Genomic DNA, 25,807 nt, shown 5'->3' with positions numbered 1-25,807 from the left:
GGTACCGACCAGCTGTAAGAGGTAAGAGAGAAAGAGCAGGGGATGAGAGTCAAAGTGTGAAGAAGGAGGGGTGGCTACGCGAAGAGTAGTGTTGTCATTTAATCACAAAGTTGACCAAGAACACATTTGTGTTTTGTTGCAGCAGCTTGCAAAAACATATAAGAAGGGTGAAATGAACGTCTTAGAAAAGGAGCGAGCTTTGGGATCGAATTAAGCTAGACGCATCATCAAACGCTGCAAGCACAGCAGGGGGCCTTGGGATACACCCGTCTGAGAAATGGGTGGTGTGGGTGTGTGCTTATAGTTTTGTATCGGCCTAATAAACCACCCATCTGCAGTGAGAGAAGAGGAGTGGATGCTAGGAGCAGGGGGGGTTACAGCACTCTTTATGCTCCATATTTACACCCCGTCCTGCCCAGAGGTTCTTTGATGCTTGTCGATACCGCTGCGTGATGATGTCATACGGCAGACAGCAAGGGAGGGAGGCATGATCAAAGGAAAGAGGGAGGGATGAAGACGCAGGAGAGCATATCCAAGACAACAACGGGACAAAGATGGCGACTGCTTCTGCAATGGGACGTCCACTGGCGTCCAGACCTCGGAATCACTGCGATGAACTCGGGCAATGCAGCAGGTGTATTCACCTCCCTTATTCTAACAGGACGACCATCAGCATGACACACTGGAACCACCAAGCCAACCTCAGCCATCACTACCGCGGGGCTAGCACGGTAAGCCTTCCGTCTACCTTAGCCTTTCCTCCGCTGCCGTTAAATCATCAAACCCTCAAGACCCCGATGTCTGGTTACCATCACTTCATCCCAAGTATTCATCATGAGTTGCCATTCTTTCTAATAACACATTTTCTACCCATTTTGCTTCTTTTTCCTCAGCCCTTTCATCATGGTCTTTTTGGCCGTTAATATAGGCCTCTCTTTGCCATCAAAGGCAGCACATCAATTGCCTTGACTCCCAAGTGTATGTGTGAGGGTGAAAGAAAGGGAGAGAGGAGAAAAAAAAGAAGAACACCATGTATCAAAGATCAAGGCACGCTTTCATGCCTGTTTTTGGCCTAGTTGGGTTTTTGCTTTTCCATCATCTTTCCATCCCTTTTTCCCCCTGCCTGTTCTAGGGCTGCGGATGCTCTCCGAACCCTCAACAATTTCCCCCGACCCTCAGTGGTCCAGATCCCACATTCGCTGAAATCAGACGCTTTTGTAGGGAAATGGAAGCAAAGACATTTTTTTTGGGTTTCTTTGAAAATATTCTGTAGCTTGCAGGCTACTGGGCCAGAGCTCAGCCCCAATGATGACAATACGTGAAACAATATTTGAATAAGCAGCAGGAGGGCAGCGAGCTAATCCACTGTGGCTAATCCAGTATTGGTGCGGGCCATATTGGTTGCTGGAGTATTCAGCCCCATCACAATACACATCAGCGGGACGCCATGGCAGATATACTGACACTCTCACTACAGGCATGGCTGGGAAAGGCCAGCAGATGGATGGATAGGTGGATTGACGGATAGGTGGATAAATGATAGAGAGATAGATATAGATGGGAGAGTGTTGATATTGTGCTTTCTGTAGTTCACATATTGTTTTGGTTGGCTTGTGTAACTTTGAGGATTGAAAGAAAAAAATGAAAACAGAGGGAAGTGTTTAAGTAGGATGGTGATGACGCTAGCCGTCCTTCATAGCTCTGTGGCAATGTTTGTGACTAATGTAATCGCCAATTCTCAGTGCAAAGTTGCCTGAAACGTTGACGTTATCCTACTCACTACTACATATCAAACATAATAAAAGGGCTCACTGTACAAGCTCAGCCTTATACTTTGCTTTGGAGCTCTTATTTCACCCGAATAAAATACTTGTCTCCAATTAATTTTCCTAAAGAGCAGGGGTGTGTTTTTCTTTTAAGGGGTATATAATGAAGATTTCACTTTCTCTGAGCATCTAAATGGGTCTTTGTGCTGGGAGGCCCCCAAGAGATAAGCCTGTTTCTGACAGGCCTCCGTACAGACGCCCAAATCTGCTGTGGCAGCTGGAACAAAGGGACCCCTGAGCTGGACCGGCTCACTGACAAAAAGCTCCGTCTCAGTAGTCTAAGAGGGTTGCCTCAATTTAGGAATTAATGATCTACTCTCGTCTTCACTTCACTTCAGCTTATGAAAAGGTGACTGTGTTTTTACTGAAATTGAGAAGAGCTAGCAAGGGTGACCAGTCGATTATTGATCATCCATGTATCAATCGCGTTATTCATCTGAATTAGTCCAGTGGCAACAGGTGCAGCAGAACACATTATTTGATTCTTGTTAGCCAAAACATACGGTAGGTTTGTTTGAATTTTGGTGGATGAGTCTTCCTTAACCCAGTCTGGCATCTGACGACAGAGAGTGTAAAGGGCTGTGATCCGGGATATTGGACTTTATGAATAAAAATGACTTCACTTCAAACATGATCTACTGAAAGCTTTTCCCAGAAGATATTTTGACACATCAGAGGAGTAAAAGCACAGCACAGGTAATACGTTTAATAATTGTTGAATACCATTTACCTTCTTTGATTCCAGAGTTCAGGCGTTGTTGGTTCTGGCGCACTGAGTTGAAAGGCGTCTTTGTCAGTTTTATTAGTAACAGCTGCTCTGCTAATAATGCAATAAAAAAGTCAGTAAAGCCAATAAAACAAGATATATAACAGGAATAAATGAGGCACAATGTGCTTAATGTTTAACAAACATATATGTTGTCTATGAGTAAAAATGTGTTACATTGTCGTATTGCATAAATGTCAAATGATGTGGAGCATATAGGTGTGCAGGAATATTCATTCTCTGAATGTCACTTCCTACCATCCAAGTCTTTAAAATTCTAAAACTGAAACTGATAAGGAAAGCAATCAAGTACTATGGATCTGTATCTATAAATGCACTATTCCTTACACTGAACACTGTCTCAATCTGCATGTCTTTTCCTCTGTTTCCTGAATTCAGTTGCTTGACCTTCTTGAACAAACAAGTAGATTGGTTCTGATTTCCCTGTACACCTCATGGAGTTTTGGTGACGGTAGCCCATTGCTAGCTAAATCTTAACATACAATCACATAAACTCTGAAAACTACACTCCAAAGCCACAAAAACTCAAGTCTAAACACAACTAATGATCATATAACTATTAAATCCGTTCATTTTCGTAGCAGGTTATCCAACTGAGTGTTGCAGGGGTGCTGGAGCCAATCCTATCTGTCAAATACCAAGACGTGGTTATTGGTATATCCACGTCTTCACCCTAGGCAACTCAGCCGTCAGTCAATACAATACGATTTTGCTCTGATGAGTTATGATGAGTTAGTCAAGAAAAATGTATTAGGATGGAAAAGTATGTTTCATGTATGTCTCAAGCAATAGATAGATAGATAGATAGATAGATAGATAGATAGATAGATAGATAGATAGATAGATAGATAGATAGATAGATAGATAGATAGATAGATAGATAGATAGATAGATAGATAGATAGATAGATAGATAGATAGATAGATAGATAGATAGATAGATAGATAGCACCAGGTGTATTAGTGGTCCCCTTGTGTGATGACCTTTCTTCAGCTTAGAGTACAGACCAGCAATACTCACACACATACATAGTTCAGATTCATTATAGATTCATAAGTACCAACATGCCCCCAACCCCTCCTCACCAAGACATCGTAAAGGTCAAGTTCATCTTCGTCAGTATTCTCTCTTTGTCTTCTTCCCTCTCCCCTCATTGTCTCCGGGGGCACCACAGCAGCCCTGACAACACCAGCCTGTTACCACACAAGAACCTGTATCTGCAGGTGCAACGAGTGTATGTGTGTTGACTGTTGATGATATAGGCCAAAATAATGTGCATACATTTCCATAATGAAGTGTGTTTGCCTTGGCTGTAAAGTCTGCCAATCAAACACACTGCCATTCGCTAAACCTTGCCGCCCGTCTTCATTACTGTCCTCTGAAAGCCTTCTCTGACACTTTCACAGCGATTATCTGTTTAGAGACGATTACATGGTTTTAAATGGCGCATGCCAAATAGAGTTTTAAAGTTAAAGTGCTGGAAATTTCACCGTGCTTTTGTTGGATTCAACGGCACTCGTCGAAAGGGCGGACAAAATTAAACAATGCTAACAAAATAATAATAATAATATCTTTGAAATGTAAATATATTACAATGGTACAGTGAACATGTACAGAAATGAAAATCAAGATGAAGAAAATAATTTTGTTCTGGATATGTTGAAATAAACGGAGGCGTTTATTGTGTTGGGTTAGTCTAGAAATATGATTTTTTTTTTATTAGCCTTTGACCGCAACATGTAGGCTGTATCCAATATTAAGAGAGTTACATTTAAGAAGTATCAGCTCTTATGACATAAGTGGAGCATTTACACAGCAGGATTTTCACATGTAGTAGTAAGTTAACATGAAATTGAGGGATCTGTTGTTTTTAGTTGCACACGGTTAATTCATGTGACTGGTAAAAGCTTTTTACCAACAATGTCATGTCATAAGGGTTGAAAACTATACTGTTATATTGTTCTGCTCAAATATACACGATCAAATAAAAGAACCAGATATACAAGAGGGTTACAATTTATTTTTGAATCTCATATGAAATAATAAAAATAATAATTCAATTCACTTTATTTATACTGCATCAATCACAGCAACAGTCCCCTCGAGATGCTTTATATTGTAAGGTAAAGCCCCTACAATAATACAGAGAAAACCCCCAACAATCAGTAAACCACTTATTACCAAGAACTTGGCAATAGTGGGAAGGGCAAACTCCCTTTTAACAGGAAGGATGATGGTGATGATGATTATTGTTATTATTTCCCAGCTTCGAGTTGTTATGAAGAAGCAGTGCATCGAGGAGTGGGCAGAGATGAGGACAGGTGTCTGGACCTCACCTGAGCCACCGGACCCTGCTCTCCTTCACATGGGACAGCTGGCCTGACGACCCCTCAGGAGGCATAGTAAGCTCCATGCATCCTTGGTTTGGTTTTATTATCTCCAAAGAGAGTAAATGCTGCTTCTTCTGATTTTACTGGCATGGGCTATTTTCATTTTCTGATTCAAATTCATACCAAAAACAATTTGTTAATGGACATTTGCATTAGTGTATTTTCTCATGTTTTTGCTGTTGTCAAAGACGAGGAGTGCTGTGAATTGAAATCATTCTTGCTGATTATAGAAATTAAAAAATTTGGCAGTGTGTGCAGTAATTTCTTTAGTCTTGTTACTTACTAAGACACGTGACAGTTTAATCCACGTGTAAGGCACATTTACATCATGCAGTAACACATGGCTCATATCAGATATTTGCAACACATCTGTGAAATAACATTTAATAAGGCCACGTTCAGGTGTTCTTTTTTTCCCAGCCTGATAACTGTAGTCCCCCCCCCCCCCCCCCCCCCCCCCACACACACACACACCCCCACACACCCTTCTTTCTCTCTCTCTGTCTCCCTCTCTCTCTCTCCGTCCCTCCAGCAGCCGGTGGGAGCTCGGTGCTCCTGCATGACTGACAGCCCGGCGGAGAGGAGTGACATGCTCAGGTGGCGGCAGCAGCGTGCTCCCTCTGTCCTGTGAGTCACTGCGCCGGCAGAGATGGGCTCTTCGGACTGAGCACCTGTTCAGACGCAAAGACGCATTAGAGGTGAGTCGCCTTGTTTTGTCATCGCGCGTTGCTCAAAAACTGTCTCACCTTTAGACTCACAGATTGCCTGGAGCAAAGTGAGCCGTAGCCTACCTGATCTATTGTGGTGCCCTGGTGCTGTTTGGGGATTCTGGCTCATTTATTTATTTGTTTGTTTTTTCTTTTTCATCCACTTTTTTTTTTAAATGTGCGTGACAGTGTACGGTGCAGTCGGCTTATCGTGAATAACTTTTTTATTGGAGTCTATTATAAGGCTACCGTTTGAATTACACTTCCATTCATTTAGAGATATTGTGAAATTGCTCGTTCTTGCCAATGGGGGCGCCGTTGTGCACTTTTTTTGGTTACCTTGACATAGAACGGAGACATATAGAACCGACACGAAGTACAAACTCTTCTTCATAACTCATTTAATGTACCCACAGTGGTGAAAATTAACAAATAAACTAATGAATACATAAATAAATACTTCAAGCTTACTTTTTTAACATGTCTTTCTCATTGTGTTGAGAAGCAGTAGTATCAACTTTTTACTCCAGAAGAGTAAAAAGATTTTCACTATTTTTATAGCTACCTACATACAATCATTCTACACAAAGTCGCCATTGCAATAATAATATAATCATATAATCTGTAATAATACTACACTTATGGTTCCAGATGTATTTTTTTTCCTGTGATACTTTTGCATGTTTCTTGATGATATGTCTGCACTGTTACCTGCAACTAAGTAGGTTCATAAAATGGTAATAATAGCAGTTAAGGGCCTGCGCTAACATACATTTCATAGTAATAATACATAATTCAAAAAACATACATACACTAATGCATCAGAGAATGGTTGAGCATTGTCAGAAAAGCTCCAGTTGTAACTGGTTGCTGGCAACATTCAAAGTAAGCCTTTGAATAGTGTAGTTACACTACACTATTCTACACTACCATATGGCCTGCCTTCTAAGTGCAAAGCCATTAAAATATCAGAAGTAAGAAGAACCTAATTTCTCTTTGCTAAATTGCAGGATTTAGGTGCGTTTCTAAAATAGGTTAAATTTACTTGGATATTTAAACCTTGTGCAGTTTGCACATTTTCCTTTTTCCATAAATGCTGTTGGAGTCTAGTTGTACTTTACTACATTGACTTGGCGGTCATACTTTGGTTTTGAAACAAACACATTTTCAGTAAATATCCCATAAAACAATTTGAATTAGCTCTACATTGCTGCAGAATCAAAATGCTGCATCAGTCAGTTTTGCCTTGCATAGTAAATAATTTTACATTTCTTGTATTCTTGTAACTATTTGGAAATTATGCACGCTGGACACTTATAATAACGTTCACGTATCGCTGCATTTATCGTGGATAAGATTAAAGAATCTCGGGTATTTTTTCGTGTGTTTGGCGTTTCTATCCGGCGCATTTCTAGAAACGTACTACGCTCCGCTTACAGTCGGCGTGCACTCACGTACTCGCTCTGTATTATTGCTCTGAAAGCAGCCACCATGGGGAGTTAAGGGCAAGACGACGGGTTATTTTCGTTAATATTTAATCTCAAAAGCTATCCATATGCTGCGTTTTGGAGTACACTGTTCGCGCCAGTATCCCCAATGCAGCGGATTACGGGGAACGGGCTTTCAGAGACGGTAGGACGTAAACTTTTGTGGAAAACACGGACGTTAACGGACCTAGCTAAGCTAGCCAGCTAATCAAAACTAGCTAACACATCAAGCTAGCTGGCGCTGCAGCCAGCAGAGTCAGAAACGTGCCCTCGCTTTCTTGTTTTGTTTGATCTTATGCGACTAGATTTGTTGGGGTTAACCAACAAGAAAGTTTGCGTTGCTTCTGTACAAATGTGCTCTTTACGAGTACGTTTATAGTTTCCTCTAGTGCTGAAGTTTTTTTCCTTTTTTTGCACGGAGGCCCGTGTTGTGTGGAGTTTGTTTCGGTGCCCATCCCCCACAGTCTTTGCAGGCCAAGATGAATGAGATTCTCACTTCAAAGCCCTGGCATTGGTGGTGGCATTGCTACAAGGCTAGCTAGCCATTTTAGCTTGTTAGCATTAGTTGGTTATTTGCAAAACAGTGTCCAGCAATACCGAGCGTGTTATTTGACAGGAGTTAGCGCTAAAGCTAGCTGCTACACAGGCGAAATAAACTTGTTGGTGAACTTAAGCTTGGATACTCAAGTAAAGCATGTTGAGTTCGTCATCGTTAAACTGGAGATTGAGTTGGAGAAATACGAGATTATTTAAACTAAGGTGTATTTGCTAGTAAGTTTAGATGCCAAGTTAACAAACTAGCTGTATTTTCAGTTTCTATGACTATATTCTCATGAGTCTCATACTGTTAGTATCATACTTCGTGTGTCTGCTCATCATCTAACGTTATTACTCAGTGATCTCTCGCACTCTAAATATATACATACTGTGTGTGTATTAGTGGGGTGACACAGTTCAGTGATGAGGTGTGACTCAAGTCATCATTCTCACCTTAGCAATAATATTTGTATTTGAGTCATCACCTTCCACTGCTACATCTAACTGCTTTTCTTGTTTCCATTGCAGGGTGAATTGTTTGCCAGCCAAGTCATTGCTAAAGGGGAATATCTGACCTCTGCCTTGTGCAATCAGAGACATGAGCGTTGTCAGAGAATTGCATGGGATCGGGTACAGGGGCGGGGGTGGGGTTGTGGCCTCCATGAGTGCCCCTACCCACTTTACAGAGGATGCACCGCGGCCCCCGGTTCCTGGTGAGGAGGGCTCAGACGTGGACACCCCAGTCCAGTCAGTCAGCACCCGTCCAAACACCCTTTCCCAAACCGCAGGCTATCCCCTGTCGTCTAAAATGGGGGACCCGTCAAGTTATACACCCTCCTCCTCGTCTGCGACCCCACGTCGCCCTGACTTGGACTTGGGCTATGAACCTGAGGGCTCTGCTTCACCAACCCCTCCTTACCTGAAGTGGGCCGAGTCACTTCACTCCCTCCTGGACGACAGGGAAGGCACCCAGCTGTTCAGAACCTTCCTGTGCCAGGAAGGGTGTGCAGACCTTCTCGACTTCTGGTTTGCCTGCTCTGGGTTCAGGAAGACCAGCCAGGACAAGAGGGCAAAGCTGGCCAAGGCTATCTACAGAAAGTATATTGTAGATGGGAATGGGATCGTCTCCAGGCAGATCAAAGCTGCCACCAAGAGCTTCATCAGAGACTGCGTGGGAAAGCCGCATCCCGATGCAGCCATTTTTGAACAGGTTATTAGAATTTTATATTGTAATATTTAACAGAATGCCAGTCAGGTTGAAGAGAACAGTCTAGTAGATACTGTTATTCATTCCTGACAGCTATTATTTTGTTTGTTTAAATGGCCAGATTTGGCTAAGGAATGGAAACTGTAGCCATTAAGGTGCCAATGCTAAGCAGTGTTGCAGGCCGACAGGTTAGGAAACTGAAACTGAATTGTGGATGTTGGCAAGATGGTTCATGATGAAAAAAAAAATCAGACAATGGCTTTCATATGGCTGTGCTTTCAGTTGACTGGTGCTGGGAACTTATGTTTTTCGCTCTTCTCACTGCACTAGGTCTATTCCTGTCAAGTCGTTATAATTTTAGTGTCAATATTTACTCCCAGATTTAAGGAACTTAAAGCCATATCTATTTAACCAGCCCTTATACAGATCAGATTTTGTAGTGAGTATCTTTATTTAAAAACATGGAAAGTAGCATATTTATAATTCACAGAGTTTGTTCTTGCATGTATTCATTTCCATTGAATATTTAAAACAATCTCAGAACAAGGAGCTTTTGCTGTCTTGAAACGTGTTAGATTTGTCAGGGCCGTTCAGTTCTGCTTTATTGACTTTAGGGTTTTATTTAGGGGGAGGGAACAGTGACTCAAACTATAAGCTTACCCAGGTTCCCACGGTGTAAGTGCAGCTATACTTCCTGAGTACCTCAATCAGTTTCTGATCTTCTGACAGTGTTCCTGTGGTTGACAGGGGGCATTCATCCTGACAGGAAAAGTAAAAGAGCAAGAGAAGTCACACACTTGTCGCTGTTTTGTTAAACTACAGATTTGTGTTTCCTTGTGCTTTGTTTCTGCCTTAATGAGCAAACCACACCAAAGGATCATCTGCTCCTCTCTGCCCTCTTTAACCCTGAACACTTTCAGTTTTGCGTAGATGACTGCTCATTTTTATCTTCTTAATGTTGAGACCACATGTATACTCTATGAGACTTCTATCACCAGTCTTAAAGACTTGAGTCTCATAGAGTATACTTAATAATGTTATGTTGAGTAAGAATGCATGGGTATTACTGTGATGGACCAAATGAAGCTTGTTTCAATTAGCTTTCTTTATAGCTGTTCCACAGACTTGCGTTTGATTTTATTTCCGTTGCTGTTTCTCCGCAAGTCATCAAAGTAATAAAATCCAAAGCTGTGTACTGTTCAACTAGAATTCAAACCAACTTGACTTGTGCGAAGCCACATCGAGGGATGCACTTTGACCCTTTCAGGTTTATTGCTTGCATGTGGTTTGACACACATTGCTTTTTCAGTCTGGAATAGGTGTTAGCCTAGCTGTGTAGTCTCTGACATAAATGCTGGTATATCCTGTGTAATTGTGTTGGTCTGTAATGAGTATTCATTTGGCATGAAATATATAGTTTGAAAGGGCAAAGCCTTTCAGTCTGGGAGCACTGTGTCACAGTGAACTTAGTGAGAGGTGAGAAATAATGTCTTCATTTTTATTGTACCAACTTGGTCTTTGTGTGTTCCAGGCTCAGACAGAGATCCAGACCATAATCGAGGAGAACACCTACCCTTTGTTCCTTAAGTCAGATCTGTACCTGGAGTACACACGGACAGGGGGAGAAAGCCCAAAGCCAAACCCCAGTGATCAGAGCCCTTCATCAGGACCAGCCAAGCCTGTTTCTGGGTATTTGCCTACACTCGCTGAGGATGAGGAGTGGAGGTGAGAAGAGAAAGGAACCTGAGACTTTGTGTTATACCACATTTCAATTCTGATGCATTGCATAGGATTTAACTGTAAACTTCACTAATCTGTCTCAGCTGATCAGAACAGCTCTAACAAAGTTTTGAAGCTGAAATTCATTTGTCTAAATATTTAAAAGTAATATAATTCATCTGACTTTTTTTAATAACATAAATGTGGTCTTAGGTGTGGAGGAGGAGGAGTGAGGGAAGTGGAGGAAGAGAAAGATGAGGACGACTGTGGAGACACACCAGCTTGCAGGTTGACTCAGACCCTGCTGATGCAGACGGCACCACAGAGAGCCTCAGCCAGTAGGAGGAGGCAGGACAGCAGGGAGTACAGGTGTGTGTGTGTGTGTGTATACGCCTGCTGTTTTGCAGTCATAACATAAATAATATCTAAACATTTATTGAAACTTCCATGCGATGTCAATTTTTAAAAAAAACAACATAGTCTAGATCTGAATGTTCTGTGCTAACCAGTCAGCTTCGATCCTTTGCGTCTAGTGTTTCCCATGTCCTGCAGTTGGACAGACTTGGACTGCAGCTGGTTACGTTTGTATTTGGTTCTCTGGAGATCTGATGCAAGCCCTAGATTCAGCTCTAAGTAGAACCCACAGCAGGCGGAGAGCTGATGCTACTGGGCTGAGCTCTCTGAGACTTTCAGAACAGAACAGGGACCAGCTGCAGTCTAAGAGAGTGGACTCAGAATTGATCTGTTTGAGGAGGAACTTTGTGGAGAGGCTGTTGATTGTTTCTGTATATGTTCTTACTAAGTAGATGTCAGGTTATGTTTGTTTGGGTTGGGTTATGTTATGTTTATTCATTTTTAAAATGCTTGAGTGCCCCTCCTTTCACTTGCATACATGCATGTGCGCGTACATAATCACATGCCCTATCATGTCCCGTGGGAAACGGTGGGTGTTTCTTGTTTCGTGTATAGCGGTGTAGATGACCTAGTATTATGCAAGAGTAATATTTTGGTAATTAGAGTTTGTCATTTACAAACATTTCCAAAATACATCTATAATATTTTTCATTATAATAAGTAATAATATATAATACCTGTTGATATTCTTATAGTGGAAATATTCATGTGGCAAGGCTGAGACTTTTTTCTGTTAGCTTCTTTGTAACCCTTTCAAGATTGCAAATAGCTCTTTTCGGGGAATCTTTGCAGCACACCCACTTATATCAAGAGTAGGTGGCATTTTGTCTTATTGCGAAATCATGAACACAAGTCTTTCTTGAGAAGAGCAAATTTAGTGTGCAGCCAAACTTTCTGAGCCTTTTTTTCCATTTTGTGTATTTAATTGGGACGCTTCACACTTTTGAATTCACAATTTTGAAGCCTTTAACACATTTTTTTTTAGCACAATTCACAAGCATCATATCAGACATGACTAAGGCAAAAAAAAAAAAAAACTGGTGCGAATGTTTTGTAAGAACCCCTGAAAATTTAACATGGCTCCTTCGCATGAATCACGATGTCTCAATTCTTCTTCAGGCCATGGAGAGAGCCGATAAACCCATACTACGCAAACATGGGTTATGCGCGGGCTCCAGCAACCAGTGCCAATGACAGTGAGCAGCAGAGCATGTCGAGCGATGCAGACACAATGTCACTGACCGACAGCAGTGTGTAAGTACTCACAGACAGCCTGCTGCGCCTCGGACAATACTACACTTTTGAGTTTTGTAAAAATGTTACAGATCTGTAATTGATTTTTGTTCATCTTTTTTTTCCCTCTGTGTTTGTGTAGAGATGGTATTCCTCCATACAGATATTGGAAACAGCATCGTAAAGAGATGCATGAAAGTGCCAAAGCCAACGGACGTGTGCCCCTACCTCATATACCTGTGAGTACAAACAGCAATTCGCTGCAATATCAGTTCTTGTATTGCTGCATGCACAGTGAAATATGTGCAGAATTTGACACTGGAATGCAGTTTTAAAGTTTTTCTGCACACTATTAGGCTTTTATGTGACAATACAACTTTGTAATCTTTGCTAAATTCACACCTGTTCGTATTTTTCATACTTTTTTTTATGTTTAAGTGCTTTCAGTGTATCATTCATACACGGATCGATGCATTGGAGAGCAACTTGGGCTTGGCATCCTGCTCAGTGCAAAATATCATGACGATAATAAATAAGTGATGCACAAGTAAATAAATATGTTAAGTAAGGCCCTTCTTGTTGTTCTGGTTCAGCATTGTGATCGATGTGGGTTGAAAAGCTGGTGTGTGTGTGTGTGTGTGGTGGTGGGGGGGGGGTGTCCTTGAGCGAATGCTGCGACAGGCTGTGAGAAGGATGAGTGGGGACGTTGGCAATGCCCAGACTGCACTGGTTGTAAATGTCTGATGGGAGTTGCAGCATGTGGAGGAGGCGGAGGGTGCTGCTAGGCCTTTTTTGATTAAGGCTGTGGTGGTGTAGTAACTGGAAGTGATGTCATCAGTTTGGCATATCGGCAGAAATTACATGCTTTTGTTTCTACCACAGAACCAACAATCAGTGGAAGGTGAAACTGATTGTCGAGAAGTCAGCAATTATCTCATTGTTGATGTTTTTCCCTGTGTTGAGGTTAAGGTTGTCAGGCTGTCAACTCCTCTGTGTGCTGACTCATCTTGATTGGCAATGAGGCCTACCTTAGCAAACCTTTTGGTGTGGTTGTGTTAAAACTAGCAGAGCAGTCATGTATCCACATCTTGAACAATAATGGGCTGAATACACACCCTTTAAAGCGATCTTGTATTCAGCATATTGTGTTGTTTTCTTCCTTTTCTGGCCATCTGCCATCTCTGTGTAAGAAAGCCCAAGATCCAGTTCTAGGTACCAGGTCCCACACGGAGCAGGTTCAGCTTCTCCACAAGCTGCTGTGGCAAGATAGTGTAAAAAGTTGACTTGAATCAGTAGGATGTGTATGACTTTCTGTATTGCAGGTGAGTCAGACTGAGGTGGTGCAGGGTGGATATAATGGCATCTTTTGTAGGCTGGTTTTCTCTGCATGCAAATTCTAGGGGTTAAAAGGGAGATGTGACTTATTATGTTGCAAGACAAGCCTTTCAAAGCATTTCACATTTCTTGGGGTGAGGGCTAGAGGGTGGTAGTCATTCAAACAAGCTGGGTCAGATTTCTTGGGTACAAAATTATAGTGGTGCCGTTTAGACAAGTGGGAATGTTATTTTTGTCTGAGGAAGATGTTGAAAATGTCCTTGTGAAAACATCTTTCAGTTGTTCTACACATTCCTTCAGAACATGATCTGTTTGGCAGGTGACGACGGGAGCCCTTTGTTGTTGGTGTATTGAGGTTATCTGGCAGTGCGAGGTCATTACAGCATGTCTGATCGGTGGGCTTGTAGCCTGCTACTGTGTTGAATCGCTGCCAGAGGTGCTGTGTGTTTTTTGGTGTCAGTGAAGTGACTTGTGTGCACATTCCACAGTTTAAACTGGAAGTAAAGGTGCTGCATCCCATGCAAAGCTGAGGTCCTGGTGCACTACCAGCTTGTTGGTCAAAATGAGTACAGCTAAAGTTCAGCAACTTATTGGCACTGGATTTTTAAAAGTTCAGGATCAACTTGGACACTGATTGAAATCACCAGCCCCATTAAAAACTAAAAGCACTTGATGTACAGACACTCAGAAGTGACATCTGAGAGGCATCTGATTGATACCAGTTAAAACTTTGGAATAAAACATAGTTACATATTCCTAAATTCTGGGTTTGAAGAAGTAGGAGGAGTAGATGTAATGGTACTATACACAGCAGGCAGATTTAGCTCATAATGTGAGGTGGTCTTAAGGCAGTATTTATCTGCAAGTAGTTGAGAAGGAATTACCATAACTGTCACACATTGCTAACATTGATTGTTTGCACAAGTTAAGTTTTCCCATTTGAATGTGTTAAATGCATATTAGTTTATAAGTTTGCCATTTAAATTATGGCAGCAGACATATGCACCCGTGTGTAGTATGTAATAATTTCTACTTGTGTCAATACACAGCGCACGTATCGAATGCCAAAGGACATCCACGTAGAGCCTGAGAGGTTTGCAGCGGAGCTTATCAGCAGGCTGGAGACGGTGCTCAGAGAGCGAGAGGCTCAGGAAAGACTTGAAGAGAGGCTGAAGAGAGTACGGCTGGTGAGTACACGATCATATATATGCACCCTGCAATGTGATTTTAATTCTTCGAAATTAAAACTTTGTAAGTGAAAGAAAGAGTTGTTTCCATTTTAGTCAGCCTGCCTATGCAGCTCTGTCACTTCTATTCCAGACTCACAGCTAGCTTCTCATCTACAAGGAGATTTACACAGTAGAAATTTAGACAATGCATTATGCCATATATGCAGAAATGCCTGTGAACAGTTTAGCGATTGATTCTACTCTCTTGCAGTAGGGTAGAGTTGTATGAAGCAGTAGGGCTGCACAATTAATCGTTAGAAAATCGCGATCTCAATTCATACTTATGTGTGATCTCATTTCCAAATGACAACGATTTAAAAAAAAAAAAAAAAGATGACGATTGTACCGCATTTTGATCCGGGACATAATCTGCATGAAAACAAGCGCTCACTCTTCCTGCTCAACAAATGACAAGGGCGGAGGCTTATACCACGTGATACAGAAGTCAGCTGGCAGGGAAAAAACAACGGAGAGCACGTGAGAGATGACGAAGCTGTAAAGCCCAAGAAAGTGACAGGAGAAAATCCGTCCCGGTCAACCACCCAAACATCAATAACAGGAACCTTATACAGCGCCTCCCTATACCTGTCGAACTCCCGCAGGCACAAAGAAATTACGGAGGCTATCACTTATCACCTGACCAAAGATATGGCTCCCATCAACACTGTGCAAAACGAGGGATTTAGGAAAATGATCAACACCCTAGACAAACGCTACACGGTGCCGTCCCGCAACTATTTTTCAAATGTTGCACTACCTGCTGTATACACGCAGTGTCGAGCAACGGTGGAGACGTAATTGTTTTTATGTTTAGTCTCAACTGTTACGAAGTGGATGTGCAGTTAATAAGTGCAATAAATATTTATATTAGAAAAGAAAATTGTGAGCGAATTGTGATTCTCATTTTATGCAAAATCGTGCAGCCCTATTAAGCAGCAACACATTGTTATAACAAGTGACAAACAAGATTCTTGCCAGAAAAACTTGCCATTTCGGTTTCTTGTGACCAGCCACGGTGGGAATTTAATATTACACTCAGTTAATCTGGCTCTAGCATTCCACTTTAACAGTGATAGCTTCTGTATAGACTCATTGCTGCTGGTAAGAAGAGAGACTATGCCATCAAGAGAAGAGATAATCACTCTGGGATTATATATCGATAGTTTAATTATTGGTGATTCTAAGTGAGTTGATATCAGGTGAACTGGCACAACAGCATTTTTAGATAAAGTTTGCCCAATTCTTTTTTCTTTTTCTTTTTTAATTTACTTTTTTTCCCTTGGGTGTCAGGTTACTGCCACGAAGCCATCCGGCTTGTAATACACAGGCAGAAAGGCTAGGCAAAAAAAGAAACACATTTATTAGCCTCCATCACCTTAATCATTGTCTTCTGTATTGATGTACAACCCAGTTTTAAAATTGAAAAACGAAATGTATTTTCTGTTCTTAACAGGAAGAAGAGGGGGATGATGCTGACGTCTCCATGACAACCTCAATGTCTTCTCATAGCATGTCTCTACCCGTCCCCTCATCGTTTCCACCTCTTTATGGTGCCCGTTATTCCGAGACAACTGCTAACACGGCAACAGTCGCCACTTACGGAGGCCTGGTCCCCATAGATGATCCCCATGACGACGACCCAGAATCTATTTTGGATGAGCATGTACAGCGGGTGATGAGGACGCCAGGCTGCCAGTCGCCAGGGGCAAACAACAGCACCTTAGCAGGAGGGGGTCGGCACACTCCTCCCAAATCATCGCGTTCACCTGACGGGGGAATCGGGCCGCCTCACTACCCTGCACACAGAGGTGCAGGTCACAGTCTGCCTGCTGCTGGAGTCAAAGGTAAGAGGCTGTGAAGGGGAGGGAGAAATGGTCGAGCACGATTTCCACGATCTAAATGTGGGCCCAGGTTACTCTCTGTGTTAAGCTCTGCCCCCAATACCACATGTCGCTAAAGCAACTCTCCAACGGACACAGTTACATGTCCTCTCCAGTTCTACAAACACATTTAGAAAAAGTGCAGACTTTTTCTTACATTACACAACTTTGGGTAAATTATTTCTACAAACATTAAAAATTATTTTATTTATTTGCGGAACTGTGCATTAGAAGTTAATGCTGATACTTCAACATTATACCTGGTTCATATCCTGTGTCCCTGTCTTTTTAAGAGTGTTTTGTTTTGTTTTGGTTTTTTGGAGACCGTATTCCCCACACCTACTGTACACTGTAGTTTTTGGCAAATGTAACCTCAAGTAGCAAGAAATAGTTGTTATTCTGCTCAAGTGTTTGTGTTGCTGTGGAATAATGTGCTGTTGTTGCTCTGTTTAATATTGATGTTGGTATAACAGAGTAGGCTTAACTCGTGCTCATTATATTGAGTTAATGTGAAGATGGAGTCTTGAGATTTTTAATGTGCCTTTACAACACAGGAAGGAACTATAATATGCTTGGACTAACTAGTGCATCCTGTTACAAATTTTTTTAATGGCAAGCCATAACTGACTCTTCAGGTGAAATAGCACAGATGTCAGTGCTGTGAGTTTCCATTTACTTTACTGATTTCCATCTCAGGTATGCATCACCACAAGCCGTTGTACCACCACAGAGGAAGGGATGGGCCAGAGGAAACGGGTAGTAGGTCTCAGCCCAACTTCCTGTGGAATGGAGAGTCAGCCAATCAGTATGCCGGGAGAAGTCGAAACTATGCTGACGGAGCTGGAGCCAGCACACACGAGGGGATGGGTTATAGGTAAGCGTGTGCACTTGGTCTATAGGAAGTTGTATGGAAGGGGAACAGCTTTGCAGAGGCGTCACTAACTTCCACCTACCAGCTTTGAGTGACATCTTCATCTCTTTGCTGCTTGCATACAACTCAAAAACCCTTTCCATCCTGCCTAAAATGTTTTTGAACTTTTACCGTCTGCTAAGAGATACAGATTCATGAAAAATTCAAAACTAGACAATTCCTGAACAGTTTTTACCGTACAGCCATATTCCCACTGAGCACGATTGGCTCACAGCAAGAAGGTCCTGAGTTCAATTCCGTCATCAGGCCGGGATCTTTCTGTGTGGAGCTTGCATGTTCTCCCCATGTTTGCATGGGTTCTCTCCCACAACCCAAAGACTTGCAGTTAGTGGGATTAGGTTAATTGATGAACCTCAATTGCCCATAGGTGTGAAAGTGAGTGCCAATGGTTGTCTCTGTGTGTTTGTCCTGTGACAGGTGCACCCTGGGATAGGCTCCAGAACTTTGCATACATTTGTATTTCTTTAATGTATTATACTATTATTAATGACAAGTCCGTATCCTGGTAGTGCCCTAGTGGCAGTAAAGTATCTTATTGTTAAGTAATCGGATGACTCCAACTGTTTTTTTTTTTTTTTCTTTTGTTACCTGTTTGTTCTGCAGTAGTAAAGGCAGCACACTATCACGGCGAGGTTGTAAGAAGACATCAGAGGCATCGGGGAAAGGTGACGAGAGTGGGCGTGGCCTGGAGGCACAGGTACCAATGGAGGATTTGGAGAGAAACCAGAAGATCCTGCAATGGATGATGGATGGAGACAGACAGAGAAAGAGTTCCCATGGGTGAGTCGTTTTATATTTAAAGCTGACAGTAATTTATAGTTGTTGAAATTTTTAAAATTCTTAAGATCAAATAATGAAATAAAAATTAAATTAGGAATACAGGTGATGTGTTTTCTTTCTCATCAGATATAGTGTATTGAATTTTTTTTTTTTATTTGGCAGTGGTTTGGCATTGATATTTTACTTGGCAAAAAAGAAGAACACTTTGTGTTGTTGGTCGCCATTTAAAGCAGAGGATCAAAGTAAAAGCAGACTCTGCTCCTAGCAAAGTGAATGTCTCTGTGACCTTATAGATGACACTTTGATAACGGCAAATGGAATCTGCGATTGTGCCCACAGCTAAGCAATAACCTGGCTAATGATTACTCTTTATTATTAACCCATGACCACATAACTGTGTGTGCGGGCACTAGTCAGCTGGCATATATAACAGACCTGTGCCAACAAGATTAACAGCAAGGCCGCCCTCCAGCATTAGATGTGTTACAGATTGCCCGTGTTCTGCTCTAACATGGAAGGAACTTGTTGCACATGTTGTCAGTAACAACGCAAGTGAAGTATAACTTTATTTGTGAGAGTTTAATTCTCTTCCCCAGTGATGCTAAAAAATGAGTTTTTGTGTACAACACCATGTGGCAGATGCCCATTCCCCTCAAACAGGATCAGAGAGACATACATATCTTAGAAATATTTAACGTTTACTGCAAATGAATGGAATTTGGAGCCTACTAATAAATGAGAGTAAAGTGATATTTAGGCAGCATCGGAGAGGGAGAATCTCACAGGGGAGCACGTGGATACATCGAACAAATCATTTCTGCTTATGTTGGGGGTTATTCTTCTTCAGGTTTTAAATGTTTGTCCTGAGTAACGCGTACTTGCTATTAGGGCTGGGCCATATTATACCGTTCACGGTAATACCGGTATAATGTTAGGCAACGATAGGAAAATGAAATATCGCGATAGAATGGGAGTAAAACGCGCATGCGCAGTGCCTTTGTTTTCATACGCACATGGCCGATTGTTGAGTGAAACAGATGAACCAGAATTGGTTTGTAAAAATGGTGCAACTTCCGTGATGTGGAACTGGTTTGGTGTTTGTCCGTCAGATACACGACAAAGCACATTTTTTTGCAGAACATGCAAGCGGCCGTCGTTATTGTCGTATTTGTCGGACTAAGATGCTCTTAAATCTGGGAGTAATCTGGGTCCTAAACTCCGTATGCTTCAGGTCAAACAACACTGCAGCATCACTTAGAGTTAAAAACTGTCTAAATTCTTTCATCTTTAATAAAACGATCAGCATTGCTGCTTTACCAGGTGTAACTATGAAGTTTAACTTCCAGGCATCCATGAAAACTAAAGTTATTACATTTAACGGAGTTAGAAGTTAGCAGGAAGCTAGCGGAAGTTAGCTCGCTAGTTTCGCTAGTTACCTAAGCATGATATAGCATGTTCTGACTGAGAGATTTCTGAAAAAAATCAAACGTACAGCTCTGCTATCACTTCCAACATAAATGAAGACAGGAAACTAAACAGCAGTGATGTTTGTAGGGTTACTGAAGTTGGGCTAGCTGGTATATAATGATGTGCTACGTGATCGCTAGCGACACAGCTATGTTAGCATAACATAAACAGTGAAGCTGGAGGACGAACACTAACACTTTTCCACTTATAAAAGTTAACGTGAAGGTTCCTCATGGTTAGAGACAAATGCAATCGCATGGCAGGATGCTGTAAACGGACCAAACTTCAGTCAGGAGAACAACTGAGATAATCCATCCACAATATGAGGTTAGTCATTAATAGACTGCAACAACATGGGAATAGAGCAGCTGCCAGAGAATTCAACATTAATGAATCAATGGTACAGAAGTGGAGGAAGCAAGAAGAATGAGTTTAATAAAGTTTGATTTATCTGACTGCTTTGTTTCGCTTAATGTGCCTTATAATCCCGTGCACCTTATGGTCCGAAAAATACGTACTGCACACTGCAGTTTAATGTTGCAAAGCACCTCTTTTTAACTTCAGTGGATATTATACATGGTTATGCTCAGGATATGTCAGCCCATTTCTACTGGAAATGCCTTTTGGTTAAACGTTCAGCAAGGAATTTGCATTTGCACTGTTACATTTTTATAAAGCTTTAATGTACATAAAAACCAGCTTCTTGTTTAAGTGAAAATAAATGGAAGGTTGTCTTTTTGCGCTAGTAATGTTGTGGAGTTGTATTTTGTCTCGCATCAATTATATCGTCGGTTATATCGTTATTGCAAATTTTCAAATATATATCGTGATAAATATTTTTGGCCATATCGCCCTGCTCTACTTGCTATATCAAGAACCAGAATTTCAGTGGTTCTTGATATAGCGATCAATAAGACTATGCTTAGCATAGTCTCATATTGTGAGACTCTAGTTCCTGTGCCCATTTTAATGCAGGCAATTCTCTTGTTTTTTCAGAGGGAGCACCAGTAGCTCAAGGAGGACAGGAACCAGCAGCGAATCGCCACGTCCAGCTTCAGTGGAGCGGCCTGGAGCTGTGCACCCCTGGGTCTCTGCTCAACTACGTAACCCTTCTTCAGTGTCCACCGCTATCCCCGGCTCATCATCCACCCAAGTCCAGCCTTCTCATCCCTTCATCCAGGACCCAGCTATGCCCCCCAACCCAGCTCCCAACCCCCTCACCCAGCTGGAGGAGGCTAGACGGAGGCTGGAGGAGGAGAGGAGGAGGGCTGCACTACAACAGGTCAAGCCTAGGTAGGTGTCAGGCCAAATTCTGTGTACTCGGTTATTGTTATTATTATTAATGTTTATTCTTTATGTTGTGTGTTTACGTGTATTTTTTCTGTCTCAGGCACAAGTCTGGAAAGCGTCAAATGTGCGAGAACATGACAGTGGCTTACTACTTTTGTGGAGAACCAATTCCCTATCGAACATCTGTTAAAGGCCGTGTAGTGACTTTGGGCCAGTTCAAGGAGCTGCTTACCAAAAAGGGCCACTACAGGTAAATACATAGACAGGTTTTAAAAAGCCATAAGTGTGTGTGGGAATGTTAAAGATGTGCTCTTACACTTGTGCTTGTGTTTAGGTTCTATTTCAAGAAAGTGAGCGACGAGTTTGACTGTGGTGTGGTGTTCGAGGAGGTTCGTGACGATGACGCAATCTTGCCTATCTTCGAGGAGAAGATCGTTGGGAAGGTGGAGAAGGTTGACTGAAATTTTGGGAACATGAAAACAAATCAGATGGCATGAAAAAGAGGAAGAAAACATTCAGGTGGGATTGAAATTCACCTGCCAGAAAACGAACAACGGGAAGTAGAAAGGCGGAAGGAGTAACGTGCGACCGAATGGAGATTGCGCTGCATAGTCGAAGCTCAAGCGTTAAGGAGGCGGTTAATTTTACGGAGCATCAACGCCTGGATCCAAACCCACATAAAGCAAAAAAGCTCAGTCAGATGATACAGCGGGTAGTAGAAGAACATAAATTATTTCACCTGTCCTGTCTCCACTGTGGACGATCAAGGAGAGCTGTTCAGGTATGTCTGACCAGTCTTCCACTTCTACTGCAATGGATGGGAAAAGGGTGAGGGGACTGCTGAAGGAGAGAGGTTTAAAGTAGTCTTCCACTTCTGCTCTGGAGGAGCCCGTCCTCCGCAGACCATTACGATGCTGCTACATTACCACGGAAACTCTTCAATCGGTGCTCAGGACGGTAAAGGAAGCAGTTTTGTTCCTCTCGGGAGTCTAGCTGCCTTTTGCTGTCTCTGTTCCTCATCAGCTGGTGACAGAAGATTTTTGGGGAGTGGAACATTTAGCCTGCCTCTCGTTGACTTCATAGCCTCAGAACAGAGAAACCTGCTCACCCTCAATTCCAAGAAGTCACGTAGTGATCTCTCACATCACCTTGTTCAGATAACAGTTCTCTGCATAACTTGTTTACCGTATTTTTAATAAGACAAGTATTCTAGCTACTTGTTTTCATTTTATTTGAATCGTGTATGTACAAGGCAGGTACTATTACTTATTATTGCAGCTTAATTTCGTCATATCTCAGACTTAATGTTGTATTATTGTGTATGTTTTGAAGCTAGTTCATTAGTCATTTCAGGGCAACCGATTTGTTTGTTTCTTCCCAGTATACCACATCACTGCACCTCAGCTCTGTACTGTTTACCTTTGAGTGTGCAGTCGTGTTCTACTGCGGGAGGATTTTTAAATATAGGATTTTTTTTATTACCCTCAAAAAAGACCACAATATATCTTTTTTTTTTTTTTTTTAAACGGTCACACTGGCCCCTTGTGTAACTTTAGAAGTCTTCTGCTATATCACAAGCCTGCGCACAGAACTCCAAGCTCAGTCTAGGTGCCTGCCTGCCTGCCTGCCTGGCCAGTGCCATTACTATCTACAGTGCTTATTCTGAAGCGTTAAGTGTCCGTCGTGTACACCGGAACTCAGCCAAAGAGTGTAGTGTGAGCCCCCTTCGCCTACATACACATGTATGTGCAGTCCACTGCTATCTAATGTGTGTTATTTGACATAACTGTGAGGGAATGTAGTATTTCCTCCTACATCTTTAAACTTTGTAGAGGAACACTGAGTTTAAAAACTGCAGGGTTGTTTGTTTTGTTTGTTTTCCTTTCTCCAAATTAAATTAATAGTTTGACATTAGAAATTTTCACCAGGAATACTGTGATAAGTTAATACAGCTCATATATCTAAGCGGTAAATGCAAAGCTAAAGCCAGCAGTTGTTAGTTTATAGTTTACTAAAAAGATTGGACCTACCCTGGCTCTTACGTGAGTTAAACTACGTGAGTTTCAACTACAAGTTAAGTTAAGTTAATTTAATTTAATTATCAGTTATTTGTTGTTCATTGGTTTATAAGAAGGGTGGCACCAGTGGTGATGTTTAAAATAGTTTGCTTGATAGCTGATTGTTAGTTTTTGTTTATTTATTTATTTTGTTTTTGTCATTCTAAACTGTTTAAAGGTTTTTCAGATTTATATCACACTAGCTCAGCACAAAATTGGTGACACGGTAGATGATTCAAAATATGCCAGTATTGATATTTGGTTGATCTGTGGATTGCTAGATTATTACATATAAATTGATGATTCAGAGGACCTATCACGATTGCCTAGAGCCTGATGAGCTGTCTAATAACTACTCGCTTTTGCGGGTGGGGAAAAACAGATTTGAGGTCGGAGTAAGATTGTAAGATCGTAATGATTGTAAGGCCTTCAGCTCAGGTTATAGATGCATGCTGATTAGGAAACGCTGAAATGTGCTGGGAGGCAGACTGCGAAATGTAGACAGAGCCAGGCGAGATGTCTTCTATTCTAAGCTCAGCTAATTGCCTATAGCTTCATGTTTACTGTATAGACACGAGGAGTGTTACACATTTGGTCACTTTTTTGTTATGAAAACAGCAGAGTGAATTTTTCAACATGTCAAGCTAGTCTTTTAACCTGCTTGTGTTTGTACCATAACGCGGTAAAGCCTTGAGGTCAGAATATAAAGCGCAGTGCAAACGTTGCACTGAGGGCACACCAGCTACGTAAGCCGAATGTAACTTTATGAATTTTTTTTTTTTTTTTAAAGTTTGTTTTTGTTTTTTTTACTTTTGTCCACCATATCCTCGAAGGATCGATCATGTCAGCTACTTGAGGACAGGTTCACTATTGATCTGTTCACCTGATTGTTTTGTGTCCTCGATGCTGATTGTTAATTGAATGTGTTGCATTAATGTCAAATAGAAATCATCCTGGGTTTGCCCCAGCAAGAGGAGCATAGGATCAGAAAATGTGTTTGTCCTTACTCCAACCCATTATGCCTTCAGTATGAAATAAAAAATTTAGAAATGTATTTGTTTATAAGAAAAAAAAATGTAATTTTAATAATCAGCGAGCATGTTCTTTAAGGAATGTTTCCAGATGAATTGAACTGTCTATTTTGGTTTAATGTTTATGTGCAAACTGCTTTTGGCCCTCTGATATATTTTGCATCTGTTTTATTAGAAAGAGCACCCAGGGACAGTTGAATGACTACATTGAGTTGTTTCTTGTGATTTATGATTTGATGGACAAGAACAAATAACTGCATCTGTTGCGTTGTTGATTTGTGTGAAACACAGTGCCTTTAACCTTTCAAAAATGTGTTTATTGAAACCAATCCATGCTTTTTATTATTAGTTTTAATCATCACTCAGTCCCATTTGTATTTTTAGCTGCAGTCATGCTATTTCTATTTCTTCTGTTCTGATCAACCCTCTGCTGTAAATATGTACATTATCATTTCATACGTGTCTTCAGACCTGCACCACATGTCCATGGTGTTTTCTGTTTTGTTTTTTTCCAACGCCAAGATGTCACTGTGCTGGTTCCACTTGTACATTTCTTTTAAAAGGGTACTTCATAATAAAGATGTTGAATAAATTCATCAACTTTATTTTTGAGGTTAAATGTATTTTATATGGCTTTCTCTTTTTGCCTTAAACTAAAAGTCTTAACTTTCAGATGCATTGCACTTGTACACCACTGCAGTTTGGAGTTTGTTTGGCTTCTGCATTTATGTGATAGCTGTAGCTGGTGATGAAAAACACTAAAATATTCAGGCAGCCTTTAACAATCACACATACACTCATGAGCCACTTCATTAGATAAATTTATTGTGAAATGAAATCAGTATTTTGAGTATACATACAGCATATTTACACGTGTGTGTGCGCGTGTGTGTATAGACTCTGTATAAGGGCTGCATGTACGTACACTCGCTAGCTTCTGCAATAGGTATACCTTACTACTATTAGTGTGGACCCCTTTTAACTGTCTTAATACTTCATGGCACAGATTCAACAAGTTTCTGGAAGCATTGCTCAGAGATTTTGGTCCATATTTACATGATAGCATCACACAGTTGCTGCACATTCGTGATGTGATGTCCCAGAGGTTGGGCTGACATCTGGTGACTGTGGATATCATTTGAGTACAGTGAACTCACTGTCATGTTCATGAAACCAGTTTGAGATGATTTGAGCTTTGCGACATGGTGCGCTATCCATAAAGGGATTAACATGGTCATCAACAATACTCAGGTAAGCTGTGGCATTTCCCCACACTATTACTCCACCACTAGCAGCCTGCCTTACTGATACAAGGAAGTTTGGATCTGTGCTGTCATGTTGTTTATACCAAATTCTGACATCACTACCCAAATATTGCAGCTGAAAATGAGACTCATCAGACTAGACAACATTTTTCAAACTCCTTTGGTATTTCAAACGCCCCACTTTGGTGGGAATGGGCAAATTGTAAGCCTCAGCTGACAGGGCCAGTGTGGTCTT

General features: G+C 41.4%; 1 protein-coding gene across 3 annotated transcripts; it reads left to right on the top strand.

Annotated features, from left to right (window-relative positions):
• Nucleotides 1-548: 548 nt before the first annotated feature.
• LOC147327447 (axin-1-like) lies at nt 549-24,983 on the top strand. Of its 3 annotated transcripts, XM_086295091.1 has the most exons (15): nt 549-731; nt 4,880-5,015; nt 5,536-5,701; nt 8,263-8,944; nt 10,473-10,666; nt 10,874-11,029; nt 12,194-12,328; nt 12,450-12,546; nt 14,692-14,829; nt 16,325-16,715; nt 17,448-17,625; nt 18,286-18,462; nt 20,926-21,222; nt 21,320-21,469; nt 21,554-24,982. In XM_086295091.1, exons 4-15 carry the CDS (start codon nt 8,333-8,335, stop codon nt 21,678-21,680), a joined length of 2,652 nt encoding a protein of 883 aa, XP_086151217.1. In that variant the 5' UTR covers nt 549-731; nt 4,880-5,015; nt 5,536-5,701; nt 8,263-8,332; the 3' UTR covers nt 21,681-24,982. The 3 variants fall into 3 exon arrangements, with proteins under 3 accessions (XP_086151217.1, XP_086151216.1, XP_086151218.1); XM_086295090.1 differs by lacking the exons at nt 549-731; nt 4,880-5,015; nt 5,536-5,701 and adding an exon at nt 7,158-7,342; XM_086295092.1 differs by lacking the exons at nt 549-731; nt 4,880-5,015; nt 5,536-5,701 and having other exon boundaries at nt 8,382-8,944; nt 18,289-18,462; nt 21,554-24,983.
• Nucleotides 24,984-25,807: the final 824 nt, after the last annotated feature.

This window comes from Aulonocara sp. 'chitande type north' Nkhata Bay, linkage group LG6 (assembly GCF_057382095.1).
Source record: "Aulonocara sp. 'chitande type north' Nkhata Bay isolate Kocher_YH1m ecotype deep benthic linkage group LG6, A_spYH_male_GT1.1, whole genome shotgun sequence".
NCBI classification, from domain to species: domain Eukaryota; kingdom Metazoa; phylum Chordata; class Actinopteri; order Cichliformes; family Cichlidae; genus Aulonocara; species Aulonocara sp. 'chitande type north' Nkhata Bay.
Note: the sequence above shows the minus strand (reverse complement) of the source record. Positions and strands in the feature narration are given on the sequence as shown.